Source organism: Scleropages formosus, chromosome 19, assembly GCF_900964775.1.
Source record: "Scleropages formosus chromosome 19, fSclFor1.1, whole genome shotgun sequence".
In the NCBI taxonomy this organism is placed as follows: Eukaryota; Metazoa; Chordata; class Actinopteri; order Osteoglossiformes; family Osteoglossidae; genus Scleropages; species Scleropages formosus.
Window position 1 is genome coordinate 16,382,847 of NC_041824.1, and position 23,963 is coordinate 16,406,809.

General features: G+C 41.5%; 2 protein-coding genes across 2 annotated transcripts in view; both read left to right on the top strand.

Annotated features, from left to right (window-relative positions):
* Nucleotides 1–3,260, top strand: part of LOC108939235 (formin-like protein 13) — a 38,638-nt gene extending 35,378 nt beyond the window's left edge. The window contains exon 17 of the mRNA XM_018760394.2: nt 280–3,260. Within this exon, the coding sequence (XP_018615910.2) occupies nt 280–384 (105 nt within the window). The 3' untranslated portion in view covers nt 385–3,260. The remainder of the gene's footprint in view (nt 1–279) is intronic.
* A 7,895-nt stretch (nt 3,261–11,155) lies between these two features.
* Nucleotides 11,156–17,791, top strand: cbln4 (cerebellin 4 precursor). The gene is made up of 3 exons (XM_018760258.1): nt 11,156–11,443; nt 16,342–16,458; nt 17,197–17,791. The coding sequence occupies exons 1-3, from the start codon at nt 11,156–11,158 to the stop codon at nt 17,392–17,394; spliced, it is 603 nt and encodes a 200-aa protein (XP_018615774.1). The 3' UTR covers nt 17,395–17,791.
* The last annotated feature ends 6,172 nt before the right edge of the window (nt 17,792–23,963 follow it).

The following is a 23,963-nucleotide window of genomic DNA, read 5'->3' on the forward strand; positions in this document are numbered from 1 at the left end:
AGTCATTACCTGAGTAACTACTTCAGGTTTTAATTCAACTATTAATTAAAAAGGAAATCTAAACAGTGTTGGACTTTAGACACTAACTGATTGGATTTTCACATTAACCTGGACTCTGGCCTCAGGGGATACTGGACTTTCTCACAATAAATAAGAGTGTTGGAGGGTGCTGCTTGCCGTGTGAAAAATGTCCCCGAAAGCTGAGTGATGGCAAGTGAAATGCTATCAGTGGTGTGTAACTCATACAAACACTGTTTTGTTCTTGTTTCCCGGTCTAAGGTGAAATTTGGAGAGCCCCTGGAACAAGATTCGCAGGAGCTTTTTGGGTGGGTGAGCACCTTCATCAACGATTTCAAGAGAGTTCACGCAGAGATGACGCAGTAACACCATGCGCAGGAAGCCTCCCATGCCCGTGCGCACACATCATAAGCAGTTCTAGAAGGATCTATGCCTTGGAGAACTTTTGATGAGCATTAATCTTAAGTGGGACAAGTGCTGAATATGTTCAGTTCCGCTGTTCACTTCAAATTCAGCTGTGCACACTAGTAATGTGTAAATTTGGGATATGTTGTATATATGCCAAGAATAACACAGCAGCTGAAAAAATGTCTTGATATGGTACACATTTTTATGCTTATTTTAAAAAGGAGAGCCAAGACTAATTTTTTTTTTTACTGTACTTCATTTGGCAAATGTTTTATTTTGCTTATTTAAATTTATGAAATACTGGAATTTTCCATGCAGTTTGGTGGTACATTGGCTGTTTGGATATAGATTTGAAACCAACTCAGTTTGTGCGGCGTTTGTATGTTCTCTGTGTGGGTTTCCTCCCACAGTCCAAAGACATGTAGTTCAAGTAAACTGGACACTCCGAATTGCCCACAGCGTACGTGTGTGTGTGTGTGTGTGTGTGTGTGTGTGTGTGTGTGTGTGTGTGTGTGTGTGTGTGTATGGTAGACTGGCATCTTCAGGATTTACCCTACCAGCCTAGAGCTCAGTGATTCTGGGATCGGCTCTGGACTGCAGTGACTCTGACCAGACTAAGTAGGTAATGAAAGTGAGAGGAAATTTTCCTGTTTGAAATATTAATAGAACACCCAGTTTGATAATGTTTTTACTTGAAAATGTATGTATCAAGTGCAGTTTTATTATTATTTGAATTGTTCACTCCATTAATTATGACACATGAACTAGTGTACACATCTGACCTCTGGAGGTTCCAGCAAACACTGAACTGTTTTACCATGCCGGGCATATAGAGCCACGTGGCTATCTCCACAGTGATATATGAGCTATAGTGTACTGATGATTATCCGTGTGCAGATTATTTGGTTTGCTGCTTATCTGTGCATGATCATGAATATGTAGTCAGGTAATGACTGATGACGGCGTGTGAAACATATACGAAACATATATTACCATGCACTGAGAGTGTGCGCGCAAACCTGAATGCAGAACTTGGGCACATTTAGAAGATGGAAGAAAGTTTTAGTTGCTATAAAAAAAAAAGCTTCATCCATCCATCCATCCAATTCCAATAAGCGCTTGTCCTGAGCAGGGTTACGGTGATCTGGAGCCTATCATGGAAGCATTGAGTGCAAGACTGAGGTGGGGTACACCCTGGATGGGACAATAGTAGAGCTTCAGTTAATTGAAAAAAATAAAAATCAGGCATCTGCAGAAGAGCTTCTAGAAAAGTCCTAAAGCTGCCCAAACAGTTTGGGACGCACCCAAAGGCGAAAGAAACTTGGAAGGAATTCGGAGTTTGACATTAGGTAATGCATCAAGAATTCTCAAAAATTAATCCAAGATTTTTTTTAGCATAAACAATGCATACCTTAGTATAAATAGTCAAGACATTTCGGAATTTTTGGGATTATAGCACAATAAAGTGTATGTGTTTATGTGTTTTGATTATCCGTGCACACCCCATCTCTTCTTTTAACTCAGATAATCAAGAGTACACTGTATTGCTCTACCACCTGCAGCGGGTGGCCTTCCCCTTTGCACTGCAGTCCCATGGGGCATTGGGCCTCAGCAGAGTTCAGATTTTTTTCACTTGGCAGTGTGGATTTCCAGGTATAAGGATAAAGCTAGTCAAATACCCCTTCGGGCTTTTTCCTCTTTGTGGATTGCTTTCTCTGCCTTGTCCATCAGTGATGCTGGCCAACCATGCAGTGAATCCATGAAGAATGGCCAATCCGCACTCGTGCCTCACGGTTGACAGAGCAATTGTTGGCCCAGGAGCAATTGCCTACAGATCACCACAGAGGCATCCGAGTGGCCCTAAAAATCCCATTTTGATTAAACCTTTCCACTGAAGGGTAAAGGCCAGCTATACTGCTCATATAACAACATACCGCTCAAAAAATGTGTTGGACCTTTAAACTGGTTTTAAATGTGCCTTGAAGTCCTGGCCTTGTGGACGGATAAATGTAGCTGACTCCGAATGTAGACCTTAAATCAGATTACAATGGTACATAGAGGTAATGTGTGAAATATGCTCAAGTGGTGCTCCTCAAACACTATAAAGGGAACCGTTGACTGAGTGCAACTTTGCTGATTACATCCTCCTTCACTCTGAAGAACTGCTTCCATTTCTCACCATGGCCTTTCTTTACGATTCGACAGACATTTACTAAAATTGAAATGAACTAATGAAAGAAGGGGGCCTTATTCTTTTCTTGTAAAAAGCAATATATTGTGTTTTTTGCAGGCTCTGTTAACTCCACATCATTATTTGGCCCTTCTGATCCTAGGTTTGTGTGTGGGTGTGAGACTGTCACCTGAACGTGCTATGGTTGGAAATAGTGTCAAGATATATTTCATATTAGCAGAACAGTACATAACACCGGAACACATACTTGTGTATTTGCAGTGACATGCCAGATTCCACACACCACGTTTCATACTTTTACACACAGCTGTGAGTGATGTTTTGTGACTTAGCTGGAGGTCTGTTTTTTAAGTGTTCCAGCCATTGTTTTGAGAATTGCCATATAAGAAAGCATCATTGTAATTTGACATCTCTAAACTGTTTGTGTCCTCTCTGAAATATCTGTAGCGGTGTAATAGGTACTCGGCGTGAGACTTGAAAAGAGTCCGAGAGTCTGCAATTGATTGATTTTATGGGAGACTGAGAAGAGAGTCCCTCTGTGTCTGACATTTTAATTAGAGGCTCGTGGAAAACGCCTTGCTTAAAGTGTGAAGGACTGGTATAATGAGCACAAACCGTAGAGTACATGCTGGAATACGTGTGTGTATAATGTTTGTGTGTGTGTGTGTGTGTGTAAGAGAGAGAGCACTACTTACAGATTTGTAAAAACAAAATTATCTTTTCATCACACCTTTCTGTTTTCAGAAATAAACATTGGTGAATTATGAGGAGGAGAGCAGTGAAAACTGGTGTTTATAATCTCTTTGTGAAGCGTGAACATGGCAAAATCATTTTGTGCCTTCACTATTTTCTGTTTAATTTTGAATTTATGTTTTGGGTATTGTGTAATAAAAGAAAAAAATGTCCAATTAAATCATGGTTGTCGTATGATCATAGCTGTTCGGTTCGTTTTTAGAAGTCGTTCACTGCTTGGAGAGTTCATTAAATAACATTTCTAGAACCAAAAGCGATAATGTTCGCAATCGGAGTGTTTGCTCTCCCACCGAGTCGCATTGTCTGTAGGTCTAGACCTGTGCTTCTTTACCACTTGTCCGCAAATCCCGAGCAGTACATGAAATACGAAAGAGATATGGAGTCCGGAATATGAAACGTATCCTCCCTGGGATCAAGAAGGTCTGTGCAATTGCAAAAAAGAAAAAGTACCCAAAGCACCAGGGTTCAAAAATGTAATTTAACTGTAGGTTTCATGGAAGAAATAAGCTGTAAAGTATGGATCCATTGTTTTTTTTTTTGTGTGCTGATGTCACTTCTTGCTTTTGGGCTGTTGCATGTGCACTTACACGACAACACGAGTCACAAATGTTGACAAAGCCGCTATGGATCTCCCAGATGGAGGAGGCTGCCCCCCGCTCACAAGCTGCGGTGTGTGTGTCCGTGAGCGCTTTCGCAACATTTGTCTTGATCAGTCCGGCCTGTCTGAAAACAGGGCTCATCTTTTTGATGGCTGAAGGGAAAAAGGAAGAGAAGGGTATTTTTGGGTGCTCTGAGAGAGGCCCTCGTGTCTTATTGTACCATCCGTTATTCACGCCAATCCCATGGGAATTACTGGGAGCCCCTTTACCAGTTCAGCAGACTGTATCTAGTATAAACTGGTTTACTGCATCACGCAGAGAAGTCCATTTTTTCACAACTCATTTCTGTCTCCTTACAAACTCAGGACTGCAAGAGCTGAGACAACATGAAGAAGATGCTATCAAATATGTTCTTATGCAGATTGGCTCTATAACTGAGACAAAAGGCATTTTTTTTGAGGAATAATTATTGAAAGAAAACAAGCTGAACCGAAAAGCATTGTAGTCTTTTTCACTTCAAAAAGGGAATATAAAGGATGCAGCAGCAGGCATCATTAGTCTCATTAGTGTTCAGTACACAGTGTAGTTTTTACTTTGTACTTGCACTATAAGTGAGTGTGATTTCAGCTGCATGTAACATATGTGAATTTTTATGTAGGCCTACCCAAAAAGTGTATTTACAAGAGTATTCAACTTTGTGCAGTAAAACCCTGATTTATGACAAATAAAATAGAAAAAAATGCTGCAAATTTTTACCTAGAAGGCTGTAGACCTTAACTTTACCTAGATTCGTAGACATTAGTTACCAGTGGGGAATACTGTTGAAAATTCTGGGTCCTTCAAGTCACGAATTTCCAAAGATACAAATATTTTTCCATTAATTTATATCTAATCGTATTTTCTTCACTTGGCTGCTTTCAGAAATTGAACAGGGAACTAGACCTGCGTTTCCACGCCAAGCCATTAGTTGGCAGTAACACGTGCCCAAGTAGACCAGGTGTGTGCGACCAACTTCATTCAACATGCTTCCACACTTTTAGCAATGAACATTTTGGCAGTTAAAAATGTAAACCTTTTCCACCTTGAAGACCTTAGCTTTACATGGATTTGTGGATGGATGAACTGGTGTATATCAGTAACCCAGACCGAGCACTTGCGAATACTCTTTTACAGTGGCAATTTGTGTCTCAAACTGTTACATGTTGTTATGCAGTTACACATAGGGAAGTGATGTGGTCCAATTGCATCAGTTCAAAAAACTGTTTGAAACCTGTTCCCATTAAAGTTGTAAAATATCCACTGGGGAAAAATATCTTTATGGTAAATGGGGGGATTCCACTGATTTTTCATCACCTGGAAATGTAATAAAGTAGAAAAAAATAGTATTTTATGTACCCTGAACACAGTTACTTGAGTACATTTGGAAAATTTCAGAATTATAGCAATGCTGTGTTATGTTTTTCCCCAGTTTATATAGCAAGTCAGTGGACAAACAGGTTTATACTCTTTGCAATTTGTTAGAGTTTCTCACTTTCATCCGATGTATATCCTATATTGTTTTCTGCCAATCAATTTATTGAATTTCCTACATCTGTTTTCCTGTGTTGTGATATTGACATTAAAAGAAAAAAGTCAATATCATTTTTGGGTTTCTAGTTCTTATCTTTCTCAGGAAAAGGCACAGTAACCGAGCAGATCATCGAACACTCCCTGGGAATTATATTAAAGTGCAAACCATGGTCATGATGAAACTACCATCAAAGGATCCAGACTGAATAAACCATGAACATTCTGAATTTATACGCTGTAAGAAACCAACAACAAAATGTCTATAAGATTTATGACATTTGCTCTTTTGGTGCACATGGAGCTCCAATGAAAGCAGTGTTTTAAATGTGCAAGGGCTGTTGCTGTTGCTAGGGGAGGTTGTCTCATTGATTTTCCAAGAGTCATTACCCAGCTAAGTACTCCAGGTGAGAATCCAATTATTAATTAAAAAAGGACCCTAAACCATGCTGGTCAGTCACTCACTAAACCTGCCTCAAGCGATATTGTAGTACTTAGTGATATTACTAGAATAGTATTACTTTAGAGGACTTCTCTCAAGCCTTATTTACCCTGCTTTGTATAGTGGAGATGAATGGAGAACGGTGCTTGTTTTGTCTTTGACTTGTAAATCAGTGTAAAAACTATAATAACCCCTGCTTCCCTCTTCCAGCTGACCAGCTGAGTCTTCAGAACACCAAGAGCAGCATCAAGGTGGTCCCCTCCCCCAGTGGCTGGGGTTGCCACCAAAGACCACGTGGTCCTCTGATGCCTGCACTGCATTGCCCTGGGAGCTCATGCAAACAAACACATACGCACGCGGACACACACACTCAGCTGAGATTCCCTGTCCCTTACGAGAAATAATCACAAGTGAGCAGTCCAGCCTACTTGTTGTCTGCCAAGACGAAGCCCTTCTGTGCGACGGTGACTGATTCCCTCCTCCTACCCCAAGATCCATTTTAGCTGTCCTCTCACTTCCAGGTTAACTGGTTTAAAGCCCCGTCAGTGTTGTCGCAGTTTGGGCTGCTGTACTGGGGCTCTCTCCAGTCTTTCCAAAATAATGTTGATGCCCAAAATAGGCTTTCTCATTCTTCCAGGAACATGGTGTTTCGCTCTGCCTTCAGCTAATACTGCTATTGTGCGACTGCTCCGTGCCCGTGACTTCTAAACAGAGGAATTCTGCGGAAGTGGCGTTGTCAATTAGAAGCCCCATGTCTATTTTGGATGGAAAGACAAAAGACTTCTGCTTATTTAATTCTAATTTCCCATGTGGTTTTCCTCCGTTATTTGCGTATTAGTGGATCAGTTTGACCCCTTCCTGCGTACATGCTATTTATACAAATCAGAACTGATGGAATAGGGGAGATTCCGTTTTTTTATTTTTGAATATATATTTGACAGTATTGCCTTGTTTGGATGGTCAAGCAGTTTGATTTTGCAGGGAAATTACATTTTGATCAAATGCAATTTGGTGCCAAGAAGGATTTTATGACATTTATTCTTTTTAAAAGTCAGCGCAGATTCAGACCCCCTCTCCCCGTCATCCCAGAGGTATCTTCTCCATGCGCCAGTGGAGAGAAGGAATAAATGGCTCTCAGATTACTATATTCCCATTTGTCCTATCTGCAAGCTACACAAAGAAAGACTGTTTGGCCACATGGACTGCAGATCAGTTTCATCACAATGTGATTGTGGGTGCGGCTGCATGCAGGAAGTGCCTTTGCCCATATTTTAGAAGGATATGTACTGCTTTGATTGCTTAGCCTCCTCCTTCGGGGCTGGGTTTCTTTTGTGGAAAACACAACGGCAAACCCATCCTTTGCCCAAGGACTTCTTGCGACAAGGCAGGCCACATACTGCCTGCTTCAGGGTGTGTGGTTAATGCACAAGGCATCTTCTGGGTGAATGCCAGGGGCTTTTGTCACCGCGGGCATCCCTTTGAGTAGCAAACTGTATAGAGGATGCCCTCTGGCACACAACGGGGCACCCGCAGAAAGAACCGGGTGGCATGTAGGTCACAGCAGGTTGAGTCGCTGCCATAAGGGTCTAGCTCCTCGTCTCAGCGACACCCAGGAACAGACTTTTTTAGCCTAGGTAGCTCAGCAGGGCGTTCTCAACAAGGACGTGATTTTCTAAGAGCTCTCGCACAACCTGCAAAACAAAATGGAACATAATTAGTAAAATATTTCCATTAACACTTTTTTCTATATTTTTTCCCTTCATCTTGTATGTAACACCCTCATTTTTTACAGGTTATCATTCTGAGCAGTGCATTATTTTTGTGACACATTTGTTTCTATATTTACTGGTATATCACTGTATTAATGTGAAACCTATAAGAAAGTGAAGGACTGTTTTATAGTGGGATCCAGGCACTCATCTACAGCTCCTTAATTGAAAGCTCACAACAAATTGTATTTTTCACTTATTTTCATTGTTACTTTATTGATTCATTTACTTTCATTATTAATATTAGCAATAATGCTAATATTATACCTTACTAATTCAATTGCCCACCTGAAATTTTACATTTACATTTATTCATTTAGCAGACGCTTTTGTCCAAAGCGACGTACATCTCAGCAAAAGTACAATTTATGCATTACATAAATTTAAATTTTCCATTATTTCATGCACTTCAATATTTTACTACACCAAATCAGGTTAAGTACATTGCTTAGGGATCTTGCACCAGTTTTTTTATCTTCTGTACAGGGATTCTGCTGGGACTTGAACTTGCAACCTTCAGATTATGATCTTAACCATAAAGTAACTGCTACCTTAGAGCTGCTTACATCCCTTTACCAGCATGTGAGCCTTTTTTCAGAGAAATAAGTGTTTATATACTTTAGACTCAACAGCTGTCGTAGCCAGATGGAAAAAAGTAGAAAACTATTTTAGTTTAATTCACATATTAGTTATCATTTATGTTACGTACTCTCAAGAAGAGCAAACATTCACTTGGAATTTGAAGTGGCAACCTATTGATCAGTGTTCCTAACCGCTAGGTTAGCCTGAGGAGATGGTTCAGGGAAAAAAGACTGACTAAGCATAGTAGTGCTAAAAAGTTTTTTTTTTCCCATTTTAAAATGTAAGTTACATTTGTTCATTAGCTGATGCTTTTCTCTTAAGAGACTTATAATGTTAAGCTACCTACAGTTATATACCTATTTATACAGGGGCGTATTTCTTTTACTGGTACAATTTAGGGTAAGTATGATGCTCAAAGCTACTACAGCTGGAAATCAAAAATGCAACCTTGGGATTCCAAGACAGCAGTGCTAACCACCACACTACTAGCTACCCCAATTATATGTTTTGATATTCGGTATATTAATTGGATAGTGGGTTGAGATTCAAGCAGTATGTAATACGATAAAGTAGAAAACATAGTTAGGGTCCATTGTTCGTTCTCTTACAGATAGATAGAGCATATGCACAGGTTAGTTTACACTTTTAGCCTTACACCAATTGGACCATGTCCGAGAATTTTTAGCCATATAATCTGCGACAATATTTGTGCTACAAATATTCTGTAACGGTCTAATTTTGTTCTTGTATTTCAAAGGTAAGTGGAAGATAATGTAACGATGCTGTGACTAGAGGCTTGTTCGCCTACATAAAAAAACAATGAAAGATCCCAAAAGATACAAGCAGTAAATTGCCAGTTCTCCCATGGACACACACATCAGAAATGAGTCTTGATTTTGCTTGAGGTAAAAATTCAAAAAGCTCTTAATTTAGTGTACTTGCAGGCCTCACAGCATTCAACTTGAGTGGATGTTTCAATTTTTTAATAGCAGCTAACAAAATATGTGACCTTGCATATTGGAATTCCTTTGTTTTGTCACTTAAAAAGCATATGAGGAAACAATTTCATAATTGTGGCCTATTTATATTGCACTTCTTACTAGATAACTTCATCAGCTTGAACTGTAGCATGTTCCTGGCAGGTTTTGGGCAAAAGCCTGATGTGAGATGTGGAGTGCGATGGAAGTATAAAAGCATAGAGAATGGCATGAAAACGTTAATAAAATGTGTTTGGCAAACAACTGAAGTAATTTACTGTATACACACAGGCTTCAGTGTAACGGGTTGATTCTGGTCTTGGGGACTTCAGTTCTTTCCTCCCTTTTACACGCCAGAATTATTCAGCGCAATCACTAAAGACTATAAAATTCAGGGAGGCAACGGATTCTAAATGAAACTTTAAAACAAGTAGAGCTTCCCTAATTAAAAAACCCATTTCATATTAATGAAATCCCATATGAATGCGATCTCTTACATAATGTTAATGTGGATTGAATAACAAGGTTGCACGTAGCTTCTGGTTGAATTTACACCTACTATTGTACCATTGAGTTACTTTATTTCCCGTAAATCCCACGTCTAGACGCCCCCGACTGTTCGGAAACCCCGCTATACGAGGTTTCGTTACGAGTCGCACTTTGCGGTCCGTATGGCGTCTTTTTCAGAGGACCGCGTTTAAAATACGATATCACTCGCGATCGAGGTGCGCCGCACATCGCTTATTTATTTCTCTCCTCCTCGGTACGTGTCCGTGATTTGCGGAAGGTGAGCGGCTCTCGCGCCGGATGCCCAAACAAGACGGAACTTAAGCAAAGTCCCCAAGCGCGCCTGAGCTGCACTATCCTGTTGAGCGCCTCTCCACGTGTCAGAACCGCACACCAGTCACCGTGTGCTCGTGTTGCTCCAGCAGGGTGTTGGTTTGAATCCACTGATCTCCAGCCAGTCTCTTAGTTTGGCGGGCGGACACACAGTACGGCACAGTACAGTAGTGTGAGCGGCCACTTTTGTGCGCTCATCGCGGATCTCCGTCTCCTTTACGTGCTGTTGCTTAATTATTTACAGGGTTTGGGGGAGCTGACAGCAAGGGAAGGGTCTTAGTGTGCAGTCTGGTCTCAGTGTGCAGAAAGGATCTCATTGTGTATGGGGGGTATCAATGCGCAGTGTGGGTTTCATTTGTGTAATTGGGGTCTCAGTGTGCGGTAAGGGTCTTATTGTATAATTGGGTCTCTGTGGTCTCAGTGTGCATTTCATTGTGTAATGGGAGTATCAGTGCGCAACGAAGATCTCATTGTATAATTGGGGTCTCAGTGCGCTGTGAGGATATCAGTGTGTAATGACGGACACAGTGTGCAGTGAGGTATCAGCATGCAGCTGGGGTCTCTCCTTGTGCAGCGGAGGTCTTTCAGCGTACAATGAGGTATCAGTGCGCACTGGGGGGTCTCAGTGTGCTGTGCAGTGTGCTCTCGATGCGCAGTGAGCTGCAGTGCGAGATGAGGCTCGGTGTTGCTGTGCAGGTGGATCTCAGTGTGCATCAGCGCGCTCGCGCCGAACAGCTCGCACCCGCGACCGGACCCGAAGAGCGCGGCGAAGTGTGCGGGAACGCAGAGGACATGTCGCGCGCACACGCTGCCCACGGCTCCGGCTCCCCCATCAATTATTAAGCTGCGCAGACGTTGGATGTGGACACGCGACCGCCGGTTCGAGCCGTCGCGGAGACACCGCTGAGCCCAGTGGGGCAAGTTGAAGCTCACGCGTTTTTCTGAGGAGGAGGAGGAGGAGGAGGATCGGGAAGCGGGTGGCGAGCAGGGCATCGAGCTCACAACCCGCGATGATGGTGCTCACCAAGGCGGCGCTCACCTTGCTGGTCTTCCTGGTGGGAGCGGACACCGTGCTGGAGCTCGTCGGCGCTCAGAACGACACGGAGCCCATCGTGCTGGAGGGTAAATGCCTGGTGGTGTGTGACTCGAACCCGGCCGTGGACGTACGGGGCTCGTCCTCGCCGCTCGGCATCTCGGTGCGCGCCGCCAACTCCAAGGTGGCTTTCAGCGCGGTGAGGAGCAACAACCACGAACCTTCGGAGATGAGCAACAAAACCAGGATCATCTACTTTGACCAGGTAAGCCTAGTAGTAGTAGTAGTCAGGGTGCCGATGAAAGGAGTGGAACAGCGTAAAGCGAGGGAAATACCGTGGTAACTTTTATTACTAATCTACCTTCAGATGACACCTGTCCAAGGAGGCGACAGACGGGCTAAGTAATGAACTTTACCCTAATAATTTCCCCTTTTTACACAGCTGGCTAAATCTTATTCTCTCGATTCTGGGTAAGTTCCTTGAAGGATACCACAGCGTAGGGGGATTCGACCCAACAACAATCGAATCGTCAAATTGCAAGAGCCACAAACTGCACACTTCGTGCTACCCGGTCATGCTGGCAAAAAAGTTTTCAGGTATAACCACTTTGCGGGGGTGTCACATTTGACAGCAGCGATGTAACTTGAAGAGAATTTAATTAAAGTTGCGGTCCTCATCGGAATGGTCTGACCGCTGAGCTGCAGGTAAGCAGCGCGTCAGACAGAGATTTCGGGGAATAGATCCCATCCTCATCACAGGGAGCGCGACTGACCAATGTAATGAAATCATAAATGGTTCATAAAAATGTGACGCTTTCGGGGTTCGAGATCCACGCGCTTCAGGCAGCGGGAAGAATGAGCGACCGCAGTAAATATGACTTAAGAGGGATTTTGTGGGTAAAAGTGAGGTCCTGTACACTGTAGTGTAGTACTTGTGAGCGGGAGGGCAAGGCTGGCGTGTTCACTCAATATTTATTCACATGAATACATACTGTTTTTATTCATGATCATTCACAGAAAACGTGAGCACGCGAAAAAAGGTGACAATAAAATGTATTCGTTGGTTTATTTCATCCCTTTATAGTTCCATTCCTCCGCAGGAGCAGCAGAGCTGCCGGCTTATTGTTGTATATCAGGAATGTAACGAAAAAGCCGGAGACATTTTTAAAGCCATAATTAAAATAATATTGTAATTATTATTAGATATAAGTTAAATTAAGTGTAATTTTATAACCCCAACCCCGTGTTAGCTGTTTTTGAAACTACGAGCGGGCGATATTTTAAACAGTAAACATGTTCCGTTGTATTTTTAAACTGCCAAGGCAAGTAAGTCAAATCATAGCATTCTACGAAGTTGACATGACAGCACACACCCCGAAAACATATTAAGTCTTATTACAAAGAAAAAAGACCTTATATAAGTGTCAAATACAACCGTGTTACAGATTGTTCAAACGGAAAACTTATTCACGGATAGAATCTCTGTAGCCGCGGGTGAAATGTCTGAATGTTCTGATATGATTTTATGAAATTATTTCAGTGTATTATAAAAATTTCACCCCTCTCTCGGTTATCTAGCCTCTGCATGATAATGTTTCTCCTGCGCGGAAAATCAAGGAAAAAAAAAAAAAAAAACTGCGCTTCTAAAACCAGTGATGCGACTGAAACGCGCCCGAATTACCTGCAGATTACCCTGTGACACCATCTAATTCCAGCAGTTAAAGCCGTGCAGCCGCGCAAAGATGACAGATTGACCTGTCACACTGACACGTTGTTACATTTTTAATAATTTACAGCACTAACGGTAAAGGCTGAATAAGAGACAAAGAAAAGATGAGAACTCAGGTAGACATGGACACATCTGGACCTTAAAAGTCACTGGGTACCTGAAATTAACCCAAAAAATGCGTTCATATTCTGATCACTACTGCAGCCTAGGGTTGATGATATTTGCTAAGTACAGCACTCCAGTGCAGTGTTGCATTTTAAACACAGATATGCGGAAGGGAATGTGTTACCTTGCATTATGTATGCGTCTGATCCGGTGGGATTTGTGTTGTGTATACTTGACCCACCATTCATATATGCATGTGGATTTATATCAAGAGGAGATGAGGAACTTTGCTCAAGGGGACAACAGTGGAGTCTCACAGAGGACTTGGACACACAGTCCTTCTGTCCACTTCCCGTGTTGTGCTGTTGCAGTGCTGAGAGCCCATCACAGCAAGACAAACACCGTCACCGCCACGGCTACTACCTCTACAGCTCCTTCTGCATCACCACCACTGCTACCTCCTCATCTAGGGCTACTAACGCTCTGTTTTTTAAAATATTAATAAACAAAGCCAGCACCAACCATATTTTATCGCTGCTATGCTTTCAAATGTAATGTTTGTTTGTCCTGTAATGTCACAGTATTGTTTGCTCTTGGGTTAATGATCGGATGGAATTAATTTGACTTAAATGGAAATTCTTGCTTTGTGTTTGTGTGTGAACGTGTGTGTGAACATGCTGAGATGTTCTCCACCGGGCCCTGGTTCCGGGGTGAATGTGGAAATGTCTGTTTGCCTGCTGCCAAGGGGTGGCTCAGAGGCAGCCTGGGGGAAATGCCAGCTTTTATCATTAATCCCTAATTGAAGTCTTATCGATATTAAATATCATTTAATATACTAGCAACAACAGTCTGCAAAATTTACGCTCAAGGTATAAAATAGAACCCAACATGCAGAAAAAAACACTTTGCGGTTCTGTTACAGCCCCCTTTGTAAAATGCCTCATTATGTTTCGACACACACACACATTTTCAGAACCGCTTGTCCCATATGGGGTCACGGGGAACCGGAGCCTAACCCAGCAACTCAGGGCGTAAGGCTGAAGGGGGAGGGGACACACCCAGGACGGGACACCAGTCCATCGCAAGGCACCCCAAGCGGGACTCAAACCCCAGACCCACCGAAGAGCAGGACTGTGGTCCAACCCACTGCGCCACCGCACCCCCTTATATTTTGACAATCTATTGGAATTCTTTAAAGAGGACCATGTCACATCATGTCAGCCCTCCGAGAAAACTGCAAGAAATCACCATAAGTCTTAACCATTGTTGTCAGAAGAAATATACGTATAACACACCTCTAGAGAATCAAAATATGTAAATCACGTTGCTAGCTATTACCAGCAGAAACATTAAGAAAATATAATTTTACAATATTTTTTCAGTGGTGTGGATTTTTGCATATCAGCTGCTGCCAAATTCCCAAAAAACATCTCTCAGGGCCTCTACGGATGCCTCTGTTCTGCATTTCATTTTCACAAAGACAGAATTAGCTCTGATGGCACAGAACTGCTTAACTATAGACACCAATTATTCTGTATATTTTTATACTCCACGAATGTGGCGTAAAGGTGTGGGGCTTGGAACCACCACTCTGTACATTGATTAATTTAACCCACACCTTTCTCCAAAGCAACCTGCAGTGATTTACCCAACTGGCCAATTTTAGGGTAAGTACCTTACTTGAGGAGGTAGGATTTGAACCTGGTTTCATTGAGTCCAAAGGTGGATGCTGTAACCACTATGCCACCTGCTGATATAAAGTATTGCTGCTGCTGTATGGAACCAAAAAGTTTTTGAACTGTCATGAACATTGAAGAATTTAATGATTTTTTATAACAGTAGTACATCAAGTACTCCTTTCCCAAGCAAATTTCTTGGCTTGTAATTTTGTACCTAATCCATTAACTGTAAGATTTTAGTCTAAGTACTCTGCTTTAAGTGGAAGAACAACACAGCTGGGTGCCTCTTACATCAGTTACACTTCCATGTCCTTAATTAATCTGATTGAACATTTTCGATGCTGTACAATGTATATTTTTAAAAATGCCCTCTTTTGAGTTGCATTAGAAATTTCCAGTGTATCTATATTTACATATCGTGTAAGAACTGGTCTCAGAAACTAGTAAGGAGTCCTCTGAGCATATGCATTTAGCAATATGTGTCCTCACCCAGGGTCACATATAAATCTCAACACCCCCTATTTAAACATCTTCACAGCTTCACACTAACAGGACCAGTTTGAAGACGAAGTTTTTCTCCTCCCGGAAGCCAAACTTTCAGCTCTCTGGTCATGAGTCCAGCTGCTTTAGTGCCACACACAGGCTGAGAAACAGCATTCCAGTCCTGGCGTGAAGGTGTGAAAATCTTACCCGAGGTGTGAACTGTAATGATGCAGTAAGCAAAAGGTACCAATTTTATTTTTCTCTAAAAAAAAGGAAAGCTTTAGATAAAACATGGACCACTGGGAGGATTAAACTGAGGCTTCTGTCTTATGTTTCTGCATGTCTCATGAAAAAGAGGCCTTCAGTACTTGGTCTCAACAGTGGTGCCTCCAGCTCACCTCAGGGTGTTTATAATTGAAAGACTAACACCTGTGAGAGATCGTTTTGATGGATATTCCTGGAATGACTGTCGCGCTGAAAATTGTTATGCTAAAAACTGGGGCCAGAGGCAGAACAAAGTCGGAACAAGAAGGAGAGAGTGGAGAAAACAAGGGGGAAACAAATGTTCCGAATTCAAATTCGTGAAAAGCCTTTAGAAACGTGATCGCATGATACTTAATGTAGTTTAACATACCTGATAGTCGAAAACCTCGAGACACCGTCGACTGAGAGGTGACATGATGGGGACGGGAGATGCTTGCTAATTATCTTCATCGCACCTCAAGCCATTTGCCGCTAAGAGCGCTGCTGACGTACGCCTCGGAAAGAGGCGGGCTGGAGGTCTGTCAGCGCTGGAGGTCTCAAGCTGTTCGTTGTGCAATAAATACTGTGTGAAAGAATCGGGCGTTTTTCTTTATGGCAGCTTTTGAATTGCTTTTTCAATATACTCATTCTGTGCGCTGATAGTAGCTTCAGTGTGTCTGCGCTTGGCGCTTGGCACTTGCGGCTAAAGGTTACCGAGGAACACGACTGCTAATTGAACTACACAATGCCTGCCAAGGATCTGGGGTTTTAGACTCCAGAGCACAAGAAAGAGCTCAAAAAACGATCTTATAGTGCGAAAGCGTTATGAAATTACTCTTCATTGTGCGCTGCTGCTGTCATTTAAACCAGGTGATGCAGCGCTGTTACGCTGAAAATTCTCAAACACACTCCTCTGTTTTTCAGGTTCTTGTCAACATAGGCAACTATTTCACCCTGGAGTCTGTGTTTTTGTCCCCCCGCAAAGGAATCTACAGTTTTAACTTTCACGTAATTAAAGTATACCAGAGTCAGACAATACAGGTGAGTTCTTGGCCTATAAAGAAAATGCATCATAAGATCACCATGCAAATGAGAGACATACATAAAACACTGGCTGTGCAGTTAGATGAAAAGTGAATATGAAACATTTCTTATCAAAAGAACTTCATGCTGGAAAAAATTTTAATGAAAATAAATGACGACAAAATAAATGCAATGGTGAATTTATTCATCAAATGTATGCTGGTATGTATCTGTGCTGTATAAAAGCCTTTGCATCGGTTTGCGATTGAATTTAGACATTTACATTGACATTAATTAATTTAGCAGACGCTTTTCTGCAAAATGACGGACATCTCAGAAAACAATATGAAACAGTACAAAAAATGTACTACACCAACAGACGGAGAGAGTTGACTGCAGACACGTGACTCTTGAGTACCCTCCATTTGTCTCATACCACCATATGAACCAGTATATATTACTTGAATAGTTGTATATAGATTTTTCTAGCAAATGTTTATTGAACACATTGGAAATCACAGGAGGCGTTAATCAGAAAGAGATGTGCTTTGCGACCCTTCTGGAATTTTGAGAGGGATTCAGCAATTCTGAGTGAGAGAGGGAGCTCATTCCACCACATTGGAGCCAGAACCAAAAGACATCTACTCACTGCCTTCTTTTCAAAATGATTTATAAATTCAAGTAACAAATATTAAGTCTGCAAATGTAGCCTGTCCTTTGCCGATCTCATTGCTGCGTCTTTCTTCTTGCAACCAGGTGAACCTCATGTTGAATGGGAAGCCCGTGATCTCGGCGTTCGCTGGAGATAAAGATGTGACACGCGAGGCGGCCACGAATGGGGTCCTCCTGTACCTGGACAAAGAGGACAAGGTCTATCTGAAGTTGGAGAAGGGCAATCTGGTGGGCGGATGGCAGTATTCCACCTTCTCCGGATTCCTTGTGTTCCCTCTGTGAAAAAGGAAGAAGATGAAGAAAAAAACACAAAATGAACAGAAAAAGGAACGGCTCATTAACTAACTTACAAATGTTGAGTTGCCATCGTTGTGTAACTGAGAACATTCGGTTTCAATTGGAGATACCCACATGGATGATTTTTTAATTTGCCTATTTTATTTATTCCTAAATCGCATTGACTTTGGATACGAACTGCGATGGAGAAGAGTAACAAAGGGGAGAGAGGCATGCTCTATGAAACATGAGTTTGAAAACATCCAGATACATCAAAATGCAATATTATTCACTCCACCTTTCTATTGTAATAGATGCCGCCTGGACTTCTAGAATGCAGAGAGGAACAATTCCCATCTACTATAGTACGCTTTCCATGAAGAATCTGCCCCTAATTTCCCACTGTCCCTCAGCATCCTTAAGAAACTATTCCGTTGTCCTGTCTTTTTCTCTATTTCCGTTTTTACGTGGCAATATACAGTCGATGCATTGGTATATATGGCATATCATCACAAAATGTTCTGAGATCATGCTTTATCCATTAATGGAATTTTTTGTTCTCACCTGTGCTACGTGCTTTTTCCTCAGTGGAGGGTATGTGTGTGCTGTTGTGTGGCAGCTGTCATTATCAGAGTGGTTGTGCTCCATCATACACTTAGAGGGCAGGTAAGACCTTCAGATAGAGAAAGGCTTTCGAGAGATGCACTTATGAAGCAGCAGAGGACAAAAATGAAGGTTAAAGAATGGAAATAGAAATGGACAATACCTGTGGACACACACTCTGTCCTTGAGCGGTCACAAAGACAACCCGTGTGTTCAGTGTATTAGAATCCAGCCTCTGGACCACACAGGGCTTTGAAGGTTTGTGTTATTGATACATTCCTATGCTCTTGCATTGACCATGTGACTAATAACTGTGTCGATTCAGAGTGATGGTGTAATGAACAGCGTGTGTCCTTGGTTGTGTCCTTCAGCTGGGCATTTTCTTGGGAAAAAGAACCGAAGGAAAAACCAGGCGTTAACATGCCAATGCCTGATCTTTGTAGGCCTGACATTTGTTCTTTAACTGACCGCCTATGCCTTGCCACTATGCTTTCTTTCAAGTTTGCATCTGTGGGTGCAGATGAATCTATACTACTTTACGTTTTTGGTGAAATGGATTCCCAAGTTCATATACCTGAATGCTCACTGTTATGTGCGTTGTCAAAATACAGGTGTGTGATTGTTTAACTGGTGTGCAGCTATAATTTAATATAATAGCCTGACTTAATTGATAGTTGTATTTCAGGCCTGATGAGTGACATCCACTTTGAAATATGTATTTGGAATTAATTTGTTAATTAGCCTGCTTCATTTGTGTCTGGGTGTGCCAAGACAGCGTTTGGCATTTGCTGCTGCTGCTGACAGAATAACTTGTGGTTCCATGTAAACAGCAGATTCCTTTGTGATAATTGCTGGATTTCAGTGACTGCATTCTTGATTATCTGGAGTATCTGGATGTTATTGTACAAGCCGTCTGTGAGCATTGCTTTCGTTGTTAGATTTTAGATTTTAAAATAGATTTAAACATGTCGTCAATAAGAACTGACCCTGGACGGCTTTTAGAATTTGGAAAGGAAAAATATAAAAAAGCTAAGCATCTGAAAAATCCAAGTGTTGCATTTGTTTGTTCGTTTGCTTCGAAAACTAAATGAGCAAGCGTAGGTGCAATTCCAGAGGAGGATGGCACAAGGAGATGGGATCACATTATCCATCTCACTTTTAAGAAAACAGAAGTTTAAAACTGATACCCACTGCAATCATAGATCCCTACCCACTTCTTAATGTGAAATGCTGCCCTGTGGAAGAAAAGAGGATATCCGGAAAGTGGATTACCAACATACCATTTGTGGCCAAATGTCCTTAAAAGCTTCCTATTTCAGCGCTTTCAGAAGAGCTCACCAAAGGAACAAACCACTCAGTACTTTGAGAAACCCTCTGTAATGGCATATGTTGTATTCAAAGCTGTTGTGCTGGCAGTGATTCTGGTCAAATGTGTCACACAGCAGGTGCCACACCACAGCATCTGCATGTGAACAAATGTCTAGTGGAAAGCATTGTTTTGATTTTGGAACCGGAATGGAACATGGGCTGGACGTTTAGGGAGGTTTAGCAGTGATGATTAGGGGTGTCTGAAGGGTTGCTAAAGACGGATAGGAAGAGATAATTTCACTGGTTCCTCAGTTTACGAACACAGCCAGGACCGCAAATCTGTTCATAGCTGGATTGGTAAATCTCCAAAGCAATTGTTATCACTAATTTACAACTAATAAAAGCTTACTAACTGAGACATTCTTCAGTTTTTTTTCATTGGTTAGGCTCTGTAAAAACCTCAGATAAAGCTGTAATAAAAAATCTGTAAAATTGAATTCATTATTTTTGTTAAATTGAAACATTATTTTAAATTATATTTAAAATTACTAAAAAAATCCCAATTAATCTTGACAGTTGACTAATTTATCCCATATATGTGAGTGGTGTCATTTTCAATTTACTTTATTTTGCACACAATCAAAAGATTCATAATATAGATGCCCCTTGTTTTTTATGGCTTAGGATCTGTAAAAGTCTCAGATAAAGCTATAATATATATATAAAGCTTGTTTGTGTTTGACCATTTCTATTCACTTTTAAGCTATATTACACACACACATTTTCAGAACCGCTTGTCCCTTACGGGGTCACAGGGAACCGGAGCCTAGTCCGGTAACACAGGGCGTAAGGCTGGAGGGGGATTGGACACACCCAGGACGGGACGCCAGTCCGCCGCAAGGCACCCCAAGCGGGACTTGAACCCCAGACCCACCGGAGAGCAGGACTGCGGTCCAACCCACTGTGCCACCGCACCCCCCAGCTATATTACAGTTAAATTAAAATTATTAAAAATTTCCACAAACTCCTATAACTTCCTGTTTATTAGGATTGTTGGCCAATATATCCTATACACTCGTTCGTCACTTTCTTACTCATCATGGACACACAATCACTAGACATGGGCTTTAAACACCGCTGAAGAGAGCTGCATGGAGAAGGTACCACATTGCTTTTCTGTTTGAATGCTTTTTACTGCCATCAGCTGCATGTCTATGTACAGATTGCTGTTACACAGCAAAAGACAGAAATGTATCAAAGAGATGGATAAAGAAAACACAACTAAAATACATAAATAATCTGGAAAGTGTTTATCTTTTTAAAAATTTGTTACTCTAACTTTCGTAATATAGGTTCCAATATACATTTGACAGTTTAACAGTTTCATACTTCTTACTTACACTTTTTGTTTACTTTTTACTTTATTCATCATTTATGATGACTAGGGAAACGTTTATAGTCACAGCCTGGGTGATTCTACAAAAAAGTGCGTTCTTGGGGCTGCTAAAATACCGCTTTCTTGTGTTCCATGCAAAGTGTCTAGGTGTCTTCACAGCCAGGGCCAAGGGTTCATATGCTAAAGACGTCGAGAAGACACGGCTGTCTCTGCCGCAGTCCGTGTGACGGCACTTTGGATATACACATCTGTAACGTTGTCACTTCTCATTTTCAAGTACCTAACTCAAGCCAGTTTAGCACCACCATGCATTAAATGTTTAAAGCATATATTTGACATGTATCCCAAAGAAGACACATTAAAATAAAGTTCTAGATATTTGTAAGTGTTCAGTCTGACCAAAACTGCACCCGTTTAGAAATCCGTTGATCTGCAGACACTTTTGGTAAAATCTGATGCACTCATTTCTGAGAACTGGGAAAATGAAACAATGGAGTCAGATTGCGCCAATGAACAGAACAGCAATTCTTCATGAATTTTTTATCCCCAGCTCTTAATTGCACTTTCCCATATGCTGGCACATTTCATGGTTAGTCATGCTGCTTTATATTCCATGAGAAAATGCAGCACGACTAAAATGGATGTAGATATACATGCTTTTCGGGTGCTGTAGTGATGTTAAGGCAAGAAATGGCTTTGTTTTGGTTGTGCATTGTCTGGAGCTGCTTATCAAATCACCATGGAGACCCCTTACGAAAGGTTGACATCTTGTTTTCTTCCAATTAATGATGTGATGCTAATTTTGCGATCAAGTGGGGGTGCTTATCAGAATTATCTTTGAGCACAATGGGTTTCAGTCATTACGCAAGGTGAACACCCGACAGAAAAACCATTTTTTGAAGAGTCAGTAGCTTTGAGCCATTCTGGATTAATTACAGATCTCATGTACCTTAATTAAACACAGAGTCATTTCACTCAAATGAACAAAATTTGAGTTGAAATTCATAAATTCAACTACTATATGTTTAAAATCATGGAGATTGTGGAAAAACTAATGTATAGCTTGTTTAAATCAGCAAAAAACAATTTTAAATTCTACCTTGGTGTGCGCAGATGTTGGACTCTTTAGCTTCTTGAAATAAAAATTGATCCCCACACAAGTTGGAATGGCTCTGAACACAAACTGTTAGGCTCTATGTGTTATCCATGCTACTAATGCTCTTTAAGAGGAACATAGGAATAAATGCATATTAAAACTTCTGTAATCCGATTTACCTTGGATTCATATTTTCTTGTTTGTGTGTTTTCTAAAATGAAAAATAAGCCAGCAAGAAGAGAGAAATACTCTTCCTGCAGGACATTTTTGGAATTTATACTAAAATATTGAAGTAAGAATAATTTGTAAAAATATTTAAAGGCCTTCAATTAACCATGTGTTTCTGTCAATCATTTATACAATGTTTGTTTCTGTTATTTTCACCCCCCTAGCCCTTGTGTATCCTAATTAAAGTCAAAACTGCTGTGATGAATTGTGCTGCTCGCTGAATTACTTTACTATTTTTCCTTATGTAATCTGTCGCTGCGATAAATGTGGAATAAGCAACTGGCACCAGTTACAGGGATATATCATCAAGCCTTATTTCCATCATGACTGCACCATATGTCCTGCTTAGGGGTGATGTTAGATTGAAGAGTGTTGAGGAGAAACAAGGCTTACAGTTAACACCAAAAAAGGCCACTTGTGCACTTTTTAATGTATTGTAACATCATTGTAGAAGTGAAAACATTCAGAGTAGCATGAGGTGATCAGCCATCCTCAAACTGGCCTTTTGGAGGCACTGGATCTAAATCTGGGCTGTTGCTGCTAAGCAATAAGAAGTAGTTATATGTCCTCTTGACGTACAGTAGGATATTTCGTAGCAGGATGTAATGGACCATTTGCTCCGTGGGGGCCGATAAGGTGACCCCACTATTGGCCGAGGTCTATTCCTTCGCCTCTTGACTCAGCTTTTTATAACCTGTGAACTCCTTGCCAATTTGCAGTCTGCCCTCCTGCGACAGCCATCGTCATGAGGCCACAGAAACCGTGAGGTCCATCACATGAGAACTCTTGCCTCATCAGGCTCCTCATGTTTCGCCGGCCTGACAGCTTCGCAGACGGTATACTTTTCTCCCCCAGAATGTGCCGAAGCTGAACTGGACTGCTTTGGTCCTGGCTGTCAGTCAGAGGAGATGAACTGTGACTGGATCGCAGTCCTTATTTCCCCTCAGCATCAAAAGCCTGAAACCAGAGCAGTATTTATGTGAGACACCAAATAAACATTTTGAAAAGACTCACGATGACTGGCAGATTAAACAAGATGTGCATTATGATAGTTGCAGTGGCTAAATGAGGTACAGGCAGTGGTAGTATGGGCTAAAGGAGGAAGCAGGCACAATCGTGGTCAGCGCTGCTGCCTTTCCATCCATCGGTTGCAGGTTTGAATCCCACTTAGTGCTGACATGCCCCTGAACAGGTTCTTACCGTGAATTAATAAAGTTAAAGTTACCCTGCAGTACATATGACTAAAGCATTGTAAGTATCTTAATAATCGTACACAACTCATTCAGCTTAGAAAAGATTTGTGCAGGTAACACGTGAAACAATACTTCATCAGATGTTTTCAGAGTAATGCTCATGTTTTCGGGATCAGCTTTAAATTGCCCCCACGGCGCGACGGTGACCGAACGTCTGGCGCTATTGTGCACTTGGTGACGAACCGGCCTCCCGTCCAGGCTGTACTTCACCTTCCATCCTTTGCTTTCCAGGACTGACTCTGCATCACTACGGTCCTTATTAGACATGAACTTACAGGCATTGCATTGATGGATGTTACACAGAGGTAAGTCATAAGCCTCTGCTTCTCTTTGTTTTACCAGGTCACTGAACACTATTGAGGTGATTGTTTTATTTTGTTTTTAGTTACTTGGTGCACACCGAATGCCGAAGTATGTAGAAACTTCTTGCAGTTGAATTTGACAGCCATATACGTAAACGTCAGTATATAACAGGCATATGATGTCTAGCATATAAACGTTTTATCTATGACATGCACATTTGCTTTATTTTTTCTTTATTTCCCTGGTTTTCAGAATAGGTAGCTGGTGCTCACTAAAGAACTGGAATAAAGCAGTTGTCCCACCATGGCAACTGACCAGATATGCAGGCTTTTGTTCTAACCAAAATGGAACTGCTGTGGCTTCTCATGGGATCTGAATCACTTGAATC

Bases quoted from the DNA above. Each gene is read 5' to 3' on its own strand.
- cbln4 (XM_018760258.1), top strand. From the start codon at position 11,156: ATGATGGTGCTCACCAAGGCGGCGCTCACCTTGCTGGTCTTCCTGGTG. The intron at 11,444-16,341 runs GTAAGCCTAGTA...TCTGTTTTTCAG, and splicing joins GGATCATCTACTTTGACCAG to GTTCTTGTCAACATAGGCAA. The intron at 16,459-17,196 runs GTGAGTTCTTGG...TCTTGCAACCAG, and splicing joins ACCAGAGTCAGACAATACAG to GTGAACCTCATGTTGAATGG.